Genomic DNA, 14,662 nt, shown 5'->3' on the forward strand with positions numbered 1-14,662 from the left:
CATGATTCCTTCCATCTGTCCTCATCTAAACCTATCTCTTGTTCCCATCTACCTCAAATATTTTTCCAGCTTCCACTTGCATGTAGCCAATGGCATGGTGGGAATGTACCCTTTGACTCATATAATTTTAGATCAAAGATAAATTCCTGGTTCAGTTCATGGTGTATGGTGCGTTCTTCCGATCTAATGCAGATTGGGTGATCATTTTAACAGAACCCTGTATTTAGGTAGTGGGGTAAATTTTGAGCTTTCAGACGCCTGTTACTTTGATTTGTCATCCACTTTCACGCTCTGACCCATTTGTAGCCTCCTGCATCATTATAGCTAGGCTTAGTACAAGCTTGAGGAACAGCATTACATCTTTCAGTTCGGTAAATTGCAGCCTGGACTGTATAATGAATTCTGCGATGTAAGATTATTTGCTTTCTGTATTTGTATCAGAACTCCCTGCCAGTTTATAATATTGGTTCAGTATTTATTTGTCCATTAGAATATCCTGACCTCCCACAATGCATATCGCAACTTTTACATTCCTCGGTTTGTGTTCCCACCCTTTAATTGAACCCATTTCATAGTTTTTATTCTATGTTCAGAATCCTTTCCACAGCAGTCCTGACCTTGCCTTATTCTCTATACCCCAATGTTCTCCCAACCCCACTACAACTTTCACCCTTTTCTCTGATCTGTATCTTGGTAACCATATGGACAGTAATTATGGCTGTTGGTAGCTATGAATCATTCCATTCAGTGAAGACGTCAAATTAGATTTTTATTTAATGGTAAGGGGGACTTGCTGGTTTTGTTTCTACACCATGTAATTGAGAAGAGAAGGGTGACATCCTGTTTGCCTCGCCAGTCTTTCACCTTGTTCCTTTACATGGTTGACTCCGACATATTTGTTATGTGGTGAAAGAACTACTCGTAGTTGGCATGTACAGGTGTCAGAAAACGTTCTAATTTATTTTGCAGTTAAATTTCTGTGCTTGAACTGAATACAAATTTGAGAGAAATCAACATTGTTAAGTGCATCTGAAAAGTACAGGATTCTCTTGCATGCCCAAGGGAAAATAACATCATCAATAATGATAGTACTTTAAAATGTACCATCAGATCTATTTTCCATGTATAAATTGAATCTCTTGCTTAAAAATCACTTAAAATTTGAGTTTAGTTGAAATTGTTTATAGAAATAATTTTTGAAAGAGAATTCTCCACTTGTACAACTTTTGGAAAGAGATATAATTTCTGCAATTCTTTATATAATGTGAATGTTCTATTATTTTTGTGTAGATCAAAGTTTGGAACTTGATGAAGCGTGAATGCACCCGTACAGTGCAAGCACACACAGGTTTTGTCAGAGGCATCTGTTCTAGATTCTGTGGTACATCATTTTTTACAGTAAGTATAATGTATTTGTTCAAGTATTTACAACGAAATAATTTCAAGTAACGATTAGGACCTTTTGCATTATCATTAAGTAGAGTTCTTTTTCCTGGTTTCAATAAATTTCAAGCAAATTTTAATTGTCTTTCTGATTAGTTTATTTGATATGTTTAAACCCATTTGAGTTTGGATGCAAGTTCTCTATGTTTCAACCTCTGGTACTTTTTCCACTTGTCAGCATCTCACTGATAAGTGCATCTCAAAAACACTGGTGATGGGGCATGGTGTGGGAGAAGGTGTGTAATGGGAGTTAAGTAAAGGTGTGTGCTCAATAAGGTAATGTGACATTAAGGTCACTTGCAATATTTATTGCCTTTGTTCTATCTCATTTTATCCCCTTATGACGTTTATGAAAACCTCATGTGTGTTATTTAAGATTCATGACAAATAAAAGGCTATGTGTAGGAAAGAACTGCAGATGCTGGTATAAACCAAAGATAGATACAAAAAGCTGGAGTAAATCAGCAGGTCAGACAGCATCTCTGGAGAAAAAGAATAGGTGACGTTACGGGTTGAGACCCTTCTTCAGACTGAGAGTCGGGAAAGGGAAACGAGAGATATAGACGGTGATGTGGTTACATTAGATGAAATTATGAAGACCAATCACAGGAACTTTGACTTAAAAGATTGAGAGTGATTTAATCAAGCTGTTGAAAAAGATAAGTATTCTTAACAAGTTAAGTGAAGAAGAATATTTGTGCAATAAATCCATAAACAAAAGAGGCTATTTAGGAGTAATATCATTTTACATTTTTTCCATCATGGAAATTTAGGGGAAACAGTTTCCCCTAAAAATGCCGAGGATGCTGGACCAATTGAAAATGTCATGTTTAAGTTGTGTGGATTTTTATTAGGCGAGGATTTTATGGAAAACGGAGCAAAAGTAGTCAAATAAATTAAGATAAGCTCAGCTATGATGTAAGAGAAAACAGAATAATATCGGGGGGACTAAATTATCTACTTTGATCTCCAGCTTTCTATGTTTTATTCCTCAGTCAAATTGTCAATAGTCTGATAGTCAAAATCCAAGTAAAACCAAATAAACTATAGCCCTGCATGCTTTCATTGGAGTCCTTTTTTTAAAATGTATTAAAAAAAATAAAATGAATAGTAATTACTGACTAGTTACACATATATCATGTCTGCAGGCTAACATGGCATCCCAAGTCACAGGACCATTCTTAGGCTAAGTATGATGAATAATATTAAGTAACAATAGGACAAAGGCATCAGAATTTGTGTCAGAGGTCAATATTAAGGAGTTTCTTAAAGGAGAGAACTGGGAGGTTTGATGTGGAAGAAAGGAAATTGTGACAATGTAAGAGCATAGGGTTGAGTGGGAGTAGGATTTGTATTTGGGACTACAGAGATTTGCTTGAGCATAAATTTAAAAAAAATACAGATGCTAGAAATATAAAATGAATACAGAAAATACTTATCTTCTTACAGATGCAGCCTGATCTGCTGAGTATATACAGCATTTTCTGTTTTTGAATGAGCATGTTTACCGAGTATGATAGGTGTCAAGTTCTGAGTGGATGGCTTTGAGATTTCTGTATAATTTGGCATATACATGAATGTGTATGCATATAATATCTAGTCTATTAAGGAAGAAATGAGGGACTGTGAAGAGACCATGGGGGATGGTTCTAACATAAGGCAGACTTTCATTTGCTTTCTTGTAGAACCTGATGTCATGTATTTAGATGATATTTCTTTGGAACATCAAGCAAATAGGAATTAGGATGGTTTATGGATAATTACTTGCAAGAAAGTGGAAATAATAATGACGGAATATCAGAAAATCTACTGTAATGTAGTTTGTATTTACCACTTGATGTTCACTTTGTATGACTACTGAGAAAAATAATCACAATGTCCACATCCTTGAGCAGTAGACTCTGAATTACTGTATTTCAGAACTTGTATTTCTCATGCTTCATCATTGTTCCCAGAGTGCTAATGATCATAATATAGTCATCAAGCTTAATGATAATAGTGGGGAAAGAAAAGACTAATTGAAGACCAAAAATAATTTGAAAGAATATGATACTGTCATCATTAAACTATTAAAGTTTAACTGTTGTGGTTTTTACATTAAGGGATGTGTTTAATGGTTTCAGTTTTTGTTGGGCAATATCGTATTTCTTTCCGAAGGTTTCTATCATAATTTTGTAAGACATTTGGCAAACTATTGTAATTAATGTTTTGGCAAGATATAGCAATTAGTCAGATTATTTTAAATATCTAATGCATTTCAGAGTTTCTTCATGTCGCATGGGCTATAGTAGATCCTAATTATTACTGTGAGCATCTAAACTTGTACCCTACTGGGTATTAGTAAAATTAGAATTAGTTTTGCTTATTTGCAGTGTTTTGAATAGATTGAGTTTTATTGAAGGTTGGTGATGATAAGACCATCAAACAGTGGAAAATGGAGAGTCCTGCATTTAATGAGGAAGAAGAGCCAATGCACATGATTCTTGGCAAGGTATGGAATTTTTTTTGTGATTATTGATAAATGAAATATGGGCGGCAGAAATCCTTATGTAAACAAAAAGGCACATGGTTATGCTGGTGAAACTTAAACACCTTGCAAAAATGTCTGTTAGTACATGGTGAGGTCATAAATGCTACTGGAAATCAGAAAAAAATACTCTGAAGCCAAATACAGTATTGCATGAACCCTTGCTCTGCTGTCAAAAATACAATAGGTATTAATCACATTCCAGGATATGCGGAACAGAATAAATCCATGGTCAGCTAATTTACACCTTTTTAGATGCTTTTATGTTCTACTGCCAGTAGCTCTAGCTTCACTTGCTCTGAACTGGAAAGGACCAGAAACATATTATTACTTCATTAAAGCAGATTTTTATTTTGCATCAAAACTTAAATGGAAGGAGAAATAAAATTGGGAAGTATGGAAAATCGTATCATCGAGCGAGAGAAAACTACATAACAATAGTCTTTCATCAGAACTGACGTAAGTGTTATAACTTAGAGGGAAGTAAAGCAGAGTTACAAAGAAGAATTTTGATGGGGCGGTAAGCAGGGTGGATTAAATGATAAAATGGATAAAAGGGAAGCGACAGTGAAACTGGGATATCTTAAAAATGTAAGTTACCAGATATTTGAAATCATCCAGTTGATATTGTGACATGTGATGCAAATATAATGGCTTTCCTGACAGTTTGCAAAAGTGTTTGGGCTGCAAATAAATGAAAATATAACTACAATTTACTTCTATAAAAAATGATCAAGTCATTCCCTTTAGTCAATTTTATCCGCATCATCTGCCTTCGCTATTTTTTTCCTATTAGCTTTATAAATCAAGTAGAATTTATAAAGTTCTATAAATTAATCCACACTTTTTTATTTTACATTTTATTGAATTACCATTTTCACTTCTGAAAAGTATTATAATTTATCCCCGTATTGCTGCATATAGATAATATTGCATGCTTGGTACTCATAACAAATGTAATAATCCATGCTTGTTCTTAGACTGTTTATACAGGAATTGATCACCATTGGAAAGATGGTGTATTTGCAACATGTGGACAGCAGGTGGACATCTGGGATGAACAGAGGACTAGCCCAATTCGCTCTTTTACATGGAGTGTGGACAGTATCAGCAGTGTTAAATTTAACCCAATAGAGGTACATTCTTTGCAAATATTCCCTGATGTCTGAAATTAAATATATCAGCTGACTACTAAAATTATTTTTATTTTGATTGCATTTACTTTTTAATGTCTTTGGATTGGACATTTAATTGCCTTTCTTGATTAAAAAAAATTATTCAAACTATTTTTTCCCATTGTCTGCTCAAATCGTTAAAACATTTTTGTACAGTGCATTTTACATTTTATCAGCATGGGCAAGACCATTGCATTCACTATCAATGATACAGCTGTGGAAGAAAATTAAAGAAAACATCAAGTCTATAATGATTCATTGATGTATAAACTGGAAGTTGCATTAATAGAGCTTTCATGTTCACTTTGGATGAATGGGCAGAGTACAGAAACAGGATAATGGATTCTCATAGCATCTAAAGCCAAGTGAAATGATCCCAAGATGCTTCTCAACGGGACAAAAATAATAATTGCAACATTTAATAACAAATTTGAGCAGGAAAACTTGCTTCAAGTAAAGTTTAGGGTTGAATAAGCACCCTGAAAGAGGCAGCAATGCATTATGACAGAATTCCAAAACTTCATGCCTAACCAGCACTAACCAGCTTCATGCCTAACCAGTATCAAGCACCAACATGTGGGTAAAATACCATATAAGTGTTGGCTAATGTAAGATGTCAGTGGATTGTAATAATAGGGCAGGGAACAATGATGGAAAAGAGATTCTTGATTTCCAAACCTTGGAAAAATGACTGTACATTCACTCTGTCTTTTTCCCTCGTGGTTTATTCACATCAATTAGATCCTCCGTCAATTTCCTACATACCAAGGTGTGAAGTTCTAGCTTGCCAACCTCTCCCTACAATTCATTTTAAAGAAACTCGTTCCCAGGTACTGCATTTACATGGGTGTAAATTTCTCCAAAATAATACTAATGTGGGAGACATGCAAGTAGAAAAACTGGAGAAGTAGATCTCAAAAAATGATTACAATAGATTTTAATTTTCACAAACTGGGAAAAACAAAATGGTTTAAACCATGGGATTTCCAGAATATATATAGAACAGTTTTCAACCCACTGCTGATGAAGGACTAACCATGCTAGTGCTAAGTATAGGACAAAAAATAGTTAATAATCTGACCAAGAGGGGGAATTTAGAAATAGTAATTGCAATATGACTGAGAGGGATATCACCTGTATCCACCTATCACTTCCCAGGCTTTTTCCTGCTCCTCCTCCCTTCCAGCCTTCTCCCCCCCCCCCACCCCCCAGGAAAGGTCCAGATCCAAAATGTCACCTACCATGTTCTCCAGAGATGCTGTCTGACCTGCTGAGTTACTCCAGCACTTTGTGTCTTTTTCTGCAAACCAGCGTCTGCATTTCCTTGTTTTTCCAGGAGATAGAGGGATGCAGACCATGGGCAGGCAGATGGGATTAATTTAGATTGGCATCATGTTTGGCACAGACATGGTGGGCAAAGGGTCTATTGCTGCATTGTACTTCTCTGTGCTCATGACAAGGAAGTGCTTAGTCGTGTAAGCAATACTAAGCAATCTGGACTGGTCTTAATCATGCTTTACTTGTGGGGGAAGTAAACCTGTATCTCAGTTATAGAATGCTGAAAAGACACAGCATTCGGCAATTGGGTGTCCAGACATTAATTTTAAACCTTGAGAAAATAGTGATAATCTCTGTTATTAAATATGTCTTATGATATTTAGCTGTAAATGTGCTTTACAATACAATACAATACTTTAAAAGAACAATGTAATAATAAGTATGTGTCTAGCCAGGTAGAACTTATATTGTTAGCAATGCTTCAGCACCCACCTTCATTCTTTAAAGTAGGGAATTGCTGGGATATGAAACTGCATTTTGGATATTTGTACTGGCTTTCTTCCCTTTCCAGTCCCGATGTAGGGTTTCGACTTGAAACATCGATCTTTCCTTTCCACACACAGTTGCTACTCCACCCACTGAGTTTCTCTGACAGATTATTTGGTTCTTCAAGCAGTTTGGCTCAATAAAGAAAGAATAATCGGCTTTTCAATATCTCTCAGTTAATAACATCATGGCCGATTTATTACCTCAGCACCACTTTCTTGTACTAACCTAATGTCCCTTTACTTTCATGTTGTCCAAACGTCAATCTGTGTATTGGATATCAATATACTAAAACTCTCATTTGTTTGTTTGTTTGTTCCTGAACCACAGCCAAAACAGTACACGATAGCGTGACAATTTTAGGCCCACCTTACTCACCGTCGTCCCTTTGGCGTTAACGGAAGAAGTTTCATTGAAATCGGTTATATTTTTTAAGTTATTCACATTTTAAAGTTTAAATCCTCGGGGGGGGGAAGAGGGAGATAAGGGAGGTTGGGGGCTGGAGTGGGGGGGAAGGGAGGGAGAGGAAGGGAGGGGAGCAGGGGAAGGGGGAGAGGGAGGGGGAAGAGAGGGGATATGGGGGGGTGGGGGAGGAGAGGGTGCTGCACCAATGCAGGAGGGATTTGGGCCCAACGGGTCCCCTTAGTCTAGTACTTAATAACAGCCTCAACAACTTTCTTGGACAGAGAATTCCTCTGAATATCTAAGCCAGGGGTGAAGAAATGTCTTTTCACCTTGTTTAGAGACTCTCCCTTGTTCTAAACACCTATCCAAGTGGGACATTTCTATGCATCTCAGCCTGATTCTGTTTAATCTATTCTCACTGTGTATCACTCTATCCATTCCAGTGTTCAACCTGATAAACTTTTGTGCTCCATCACAGATATATATTTTTCCTAGAAGACATAACGATACTCAATATCCCAGATATGATCTTACGGAGGCCCCATAGAATTTCAGTAAAACATCTTTTATTTCTGTACTCAAATCTTTTACAATGTACTATTGTCACGAGTACTGAAATACAGTGGCAAATCTTGAGTTGCATACCACCCTGAACAGTTTGTCTGATTGCTCACACTATCTACGTGTTACTTTCAGTAATTTGTGTACAAAGGCATTCGAGTATATTTAAACGCACACTTTCAATTTATTCATCATTTTAAAAGCAAGGCTTTATTTTTCTATGAAAGTGGATGACATCATATTTTTTTGCATTGTCCTATTAGCCAAATTCTCATCTATCCTCCTTGATGCCTTTAATTACTAGCCAGTCTTTATCATCACCCAAACTTGGATATACACTGTTTCCTCATTCAAAATACTTAAAGATTGCAAACAGCTGGGGTTTTCTTGCCTATTTCTGCGGTATCCCACCAGTCACAGCCTTCCAACCTGAAAATGACTCTTTGAATGCTCAATGAATCCTTTATTGTCTATTAACCATTCCTCAGTCCATGCTGTTAGGTTTTCTCATGTTTTCTTTAGTTTTGTTTAATAGTCTCATTGTTGATTATAGTTTAATAATGACATCTGATGGTGTTAAATTCAATGTTCCATTCCAGACACATCTTCTTGCCAGCTGTGCATCGGACAGAAATATTGTTCTGTATGATATGAGGCAGGCAGCTCCTTTGAAAAAGGTATGGTCTTTAATTGTATTTTTGTGTATAATTGAATAGAATTAAAATGTTTCATCTTTATTTTTAACTCAAACTTTATTTTGGCAGGTTATCATGGACCTGCGGACTAATGCTGTGTGTTGGAACCCTTTGGAAGCTTTTATTTTTACTGGAGCGAATGAGGATTACAAGTAATTTGTTTTGTGACTTGCGTGGATATACAGTGCATGATTTTAACCCTGTTTGTACACATGGTGGCTGTTTTCCAATTTGTTTACAAGAGCCAAGCAGGAGAATTTAATTTGATTATCTTTAAATCAAAGATGAGTTGCCAAATGTAGGCAATAGATTTGCTGACAGGTTCAGTTTTTAAATGTCAAAATTAAGACTAATGGAAGACACCATTGTGGAGTTCATTTATGATTTTTGAAGCTGGACTAACCAGACAAATTATCACTTTGACATGGACTATCCCAAATGGTCCTGTATATTTATTATGCGGCTATCTCAATTATAGACTATCCAATGACTAACGAATGATCAAATAGATTTGTCTTTGTAGAATTTAAGTCACTGTTGATATATTTCCCTTCTGAAAAGACCTATAAAAAATACACAGTGCTGTGGTAACTCAGTGGGTCAGGCAGCATCTTTGGAAGACATGGTTTGGTGATGTTTTTGGTCAGGGTCTTTCTTCAGCCTAATTGTAATTGGTGTCGAGGTGTAATTGTAATTGGTGTCAAGGCCAGTTCATTGGCTATATTTAAGAGGGAGTTAGATGTGGCCCTTTTTGCTAAAGGGATCAGGGGGTATGGAGAGAAGGCAGGTACAGGTTACTGAGCTGGATGATCAGCCATGATCATATTGAATGGCGGTGCAGGCTCGAAGGGCCGAATGGCCTACTCCTGCACCTATTTTCTATGTTTCTATGTGTCGGGACAAAGCCTGGCAAGTGGATACAGGTGAGCTTTTATTGCCAGATGGGTTGACAAATGCCAGAGACAAAAAGAAGACAAAAAACAGATAACGGGAGAAGTGGAGTAAATTGTGAAGCTAGAGGAAAGGGGTATAGGTGGTAAAGGGGGGGGCAGGATAATGGGAGAAAGAGGCACATCCAGGTGGGGGGGGGGGGTTGGTGGTGTTACCTACAATTTGCACAATTCAGTTTTCTTACAGTTGGGTTGTTAGCTACCCAAGCAGAATATGAGGAACTGTTCTCCAGTTTGCATGTGACTTCGCACCAGCAATGGAGAAGGCCAAGGACAGGAAATTTGGTAAGAGAAGGGGAGTTCAAATGGTTAGCAATTGGGAGATCCAGCAAATCTAGGCAGATTAAACGCGTGTTCTGTGAAATGGCTGCTTAATCTCACCGATGTAAAGGAGGCCATGGCGGGAGCACAATTGATGAGGTTAGAGGAGGCACATATGAACCTCTGTCTCATTTGGTTGGGATGCTGGGGTTCTTGGATGGATGTCTCTTGCAATAATTATTTTGTTTTTCGTTAACCTGAATAGCCATTCCTCCTATCCAGATTGATGTTGATTAAAATAAGTTAAATATTTTACTGGAAGTAGAGTGACACTGAGAAGAATAAACAACTAGCTCCATCTAATAGATGGAAATTCTACAATTCAATTAAATTGTCAAAAATAGTGCAAATTCACTTTGTGTAATATTTCAAACTCGTGACTGTTCCGATTCTACTACATATATTCTTTCTTGGAATGTGTATACATTACCAAAATTAATTAGGGTGAAACAATGGGAGGTCATGTTGCAGTTGTAAAAGACGTTGGTGAGACTGCTTTTAGAGTATTGTGTTCAGTCCTGGGTTATATAGGAAAGATATTGTTAAGCTTGAAAGGGTTCAGAGAAGATTTACGAGGATGTTGCCAGGACTACAGGGTCTGAGCTATAGGGAGAGGTTGAGTAGGCTGGGTCTCTATTCCTTGGGGGGCAGGAGGATGAGGTGTGATCTCATAGAGGTGTATAAAATCACGAGAGGAATAAATCGGGTAGTTGCACAGAATCTCTTGCCCAGAATGGGGGAATCGAGGACCAGAGGACATAGGTTCACGGTGAAGGGGAAAAGATTTAATAGGAATCTGAGGGGTAACTTTTTCACACAAAGGGTGGTGGGTGTATGGAACAAGCTGCCAGAGGAGGTAGTTGAGGCTGGGACTATCCCAATGTTTAGAGACAGGTACATGGATAGGACAAATTTGAAGGGATATGGACCAAACTCAGGCAGGTGGGACTATTGTAGCTGGGAATTGGCTGGTGTGGGAGAGTTGGGCCGAAGGGCCTGTTTCCACACTGTATCACTTTATGACTCTTAAAAGGCTGAAAATCCTTGAACACCTTTTAACTATGTGCATTCCAGACATAAGATTTGATACTTTGGTGTGCCAATTTGGTTAATCCTTGTTAAGAAATTTGAACATGGATTCATCAGGGTGCTTCGTGAGACTACTTTGAAATATGCTGGCACCATCATGAAATTGTAGGTTTTTAGTCATTTTCTAAAAGTGGCAATTATCGTTTTAAACCCAAGAAAATAAATTCATTTGATGCCTGGGTAACTGAACCATTGAGACTCCAAAGATCTCAATTACTCTAGATCGTTTTAGTTTAGAGATACAGCGCGAAAACAGGCCCTTTCGGCCCACCGGGTCCGCACCGACCAGCGATTCCCGCGCATTAACACTATCCGATACCGACTAGGGCCAATTTTTTACATTTACCAAGCCAACTAACCTACAAACCTGTACATCTTTGGAGTGTGGGAGGAAACAGAAGATCTCGGAGAAAACACACGCAGGTCACAGGGAGGACATACAAACTCCGTACAGACAGCACCCATAGTCGGGATCGAACACGGGTCTCTGGCGCTGCATTTGCTGTAAGGCAGCCATGCTACCGCTGCCCCATCGTGCCATCCATTCACTAACTGCTTTATTCACTAACTTTATATTAACACTCCAATTTTCTTTTGATTAGCGTAAATTGGCACGCATGGAATGGAAAGTATATCAGATTAGTTTAAGAGCATTGTAATTCATTGATTCATTACTTACAGTGATATATCATGATAGTCAACATCTGCATTAGTGCAGCACTTCCTATACACCAAGATATGAATCGGTAAAGGATATTAAATTCATAATATTAAAATTGGGAAAGTGGTATGTTATTGCATATTTGTTTAATTACAGGCTATGGAAAACAATTTTTTTTAGGTTAAGGAATATTTTTCTTAACCTGTCTCTAATTTGTTTATGATCCCTTCTGAGTGATTTAAAGATTTTCTTAGTGATTTTTCATCATTAATTATATGGGAAATCTTTCTCCTGGGTACAGATATGTAATTTAATCATCATGGTAACAATCTAGTGGTGTGTATACTGTCTCCTCTTCATGGTCTGTCCTACAGGTGTTTTTGAACTATAACCAGTTTGGATTCTCAATTTCATCTGGTTTGAGTTCCTAAAACTCCAGCTATAAAAAGCTATCAATAATAACTTCCAAAGGAGAATGAAATAAATTAATTTCTCAAAGCTCATTACATTCAAGAGTAGAAGAATATAATCTTCAGTCTTTGGGATCCTTTATATCTTGTATGTGTGAAAGCTTTTGTTGCACTTTGTCTTGTGGATTGTGCTTATCGTACAGAGTTACAGCCAATTCTCATTGTGCTGTTTCTGCTAAAACTGCACTAAATGTAATTTTATGGATGTTCATGGTTGTGATCCTGAAAAGACCCATTGATTTCTTTGAAAGTAGTTAATGGAAATTTATTGTTGATTATAAGTGAATGAATTTATTGCCTGTCAGGCTCTGTCTTAAGAAGTTTTAATTTCATTGCAAGTATTTTGCTGTATAATGAAATCACAGGGACCTATGCCTATGATTGTCCTAACTAACAAATTTGAGTTGATCATTCTTCTGACTATTGGGTAAGTGTTTCAGGCTTTTTCATTAGTTTTCAATTACCCCATGAGGAAAAAGTAACTTCAACTAAGACATTTTAAGAACTCTTTTTACCCTTCTGTCTCCACCCAGTTTTGAAATGTTATCTGCTTTTCCTCTCTCTTTTCCCTACATTGCAGCCAACCTGCAAGGTTATGCAAGCAATCCTATGTGAAAGTTTATAATAGGGATTATATTAATTTTACTAATACCGCTCTACATGATTTCTGGATGTATTTGAATTCTCGACCTGGAAATCCAGTTCATTTTAAGCAATTTCTAAATCAACTTGATGTTTTTCATCCAGAATCATTATTATAATCATACTTTATTAGCCAAGAATGTTTTGCAACATACGAGGAATTTGATTTGCCATACAGTCATACCAATAAAAAGCAACAAAAACACACAAAATGCATTTTAACATAAATATCCATCACAGTGACTCCTCCATATTCTTCACTGTGATGGAAGGCGAAAAATGCTCAATCTCTTCCCTTCTTTGACTTCCCGTGGTCGGGGGCCTCGAGCCTTCCGTTTGCAGGACGATCTTGGCTCTTGTAGCGGGCTGTCGGGCCCTCCGCATCGGGGCGATCAAGCTCCCGCATCGGGGGAGATCTCGGCTCCCTGCGCCGGGTGATCGGACCCCAGGTCGGAGCTAGTCGAACATCTTGCGACTTTGGAGCTTCCCGACATCAGTCTCTACCTGAGACTGCGAGCTCCTCAATGGTGAAATCCGCAGGCCGAGGTTGGAGCGTCAATCCCAGGCAAGGGATCGCAGGCTCCAATGGTAAGTCCACGGTCCCACGGGGCTCAAAGTTATCTCGAGCAAGGCCGACAGCTCCATGATGTTAGGCCGCAGAGTGACTGGATATATGATCCGTAAAAAAAATCACATCTCCAGTTCCGGCAATCTAGTCTTGTAATGGATAGATGAGACTTCATGTTAAGTCCGCATTTCATCAATGTGATAAGTGATTATGCAAGTGCTACTGCTGCATAAAAAATATATACATTGTCAAGCATAATAACTTTGTTTGTATGGAGCAACCTTCTGAAATTAGATGTCCAGGGGAGAGGGGGTGGGGAATGAGTGCGTTGCAATAATTGCTCCATCAGTCTGTGTTGCTGAATTATTGAAACAGCGATAATATGGTGGCACAGTGGTGCAGCACCAGAGACCCAGGTTCGATCTTGACGAAGGATGCTGTCTGTACGGAGTTTGTACATTCTTTCTGTGACCGCGTGGGGTTTCTCTGGGTGCTTCTCTTTCCTCCCACATTCCAAAGATGTGCAGGTTGGTAGGTTAATTGACTTCTGTAAATTGTTCACAGTGTGTAGGGTACTGCGAGTGTACGGGGTGATCACTGGTCTGTGTGTATTCAGTGGGCCGAAGGGCCTGTTTCCATGCTGTATCTCGAAAGGCTAAAGTAAAAATCTAAAGGATAGGAGGCACCAAATGGTGAGGAATTTATTGGTGAGGAATCTTTCTCGCTGAGGAATTTATCCAGGTTCGGTATTAAAACCGTGTTTTTTTCTTAATGATCTAAATCTGGGAAAAGCAGGTTCACTTCTGAAGTTTGCGCATGAATACAACACTTGGTAATAAATGAACATGATAGTAAAACATTTCTTGAGGAAATGAATAGGCTAATGAAATAGATACAGAATGTAATCTGGGAATGAAGTGACTGACGTGAAAGTCAATACAAACTAAATAGAATTGAGGGAATTTCAAGGATAGAGTGACATGGATTTTTGAAGATTCAAGTGTCGTGAGCGTTTAATTGACATAGGTGCCAGTAGTGGAGCAATGAAATTCTTAGTTGCTGTAGCATAACAGGCCTACCAATGCAGTGTCACAAATAAACATACAAGAATACAATCAATTAATAATTGATTAACTGGGTAACCAGACCTTAATAGTGAAAATCCACAATGCAACCAAAAACAAAGTCCATGGAAGTTCATGGTGGTTGAAGTAGTAGTTAGTATGCAGTGCTCAGGTGTCTAATGGTTGCTGGAAAGAAGCTGCTCTTGAATCTGGTTTTCAGGTTCCTGTATCTTCGAGATGGTAGTACTGAGTTGGGAGCATGGCTAG

General features: G+C 37.9%; 1 protein-coding gene across 1 annotated transcript in view; it reads left to right on the top strand.

The window, feature by feature from the left end:
* dcaf13 (ddb1 and cul4 associated factor 13) overlaps nucleotides 1–14,662 on the top strand; it is a 40,533-nt gene that overhangs the window by 6,233 nt on the left and 19,638 nt on the right. The window contains exons 3-7 of the mRNA XM_078398657.1: nucleotides 1,291–1,398; nucleotides 3,845–3,934; nucleotides 4,951–5,106; nucleotides 8,535–8,612; nucleotides 8,700–8,782. Of these exons, the coding sequence (XP_078254783.1) occupies nucleotides 1,291–1,398; nucleotides 3,845–3,934; nucleotides 4,951–5,106; nucleotides 8,535–8,612; nucleotides 8,700–8,782 (515 nt within the window). The remainder of the gene's footprint in view (nucleotides 1–1,290; nucleotides 1,399–3,844; nucleotides 3,935–4,950; nucleotides 5,107–8,534; nucleotides 8,613–8,699; nucleotides 8,783–14,662) is intronic.

This window comes from Rhinoraja longicauda, chromosome 4 (assembly GCF_053455715.1).
Source record: "Rhinoraja longicauda isolate Sanriku21f chromosome 4, sRhiLon1.1, whole genome shotgun sequence".
In the NCBI taxonomy this organism is placed as follows: Eukaryota; Metazoa; Chordata; class Chondrichthyes; order Rajiformes; family Arhynchobatidae; genus Rhinoraja; species Rhinoraja longicauda.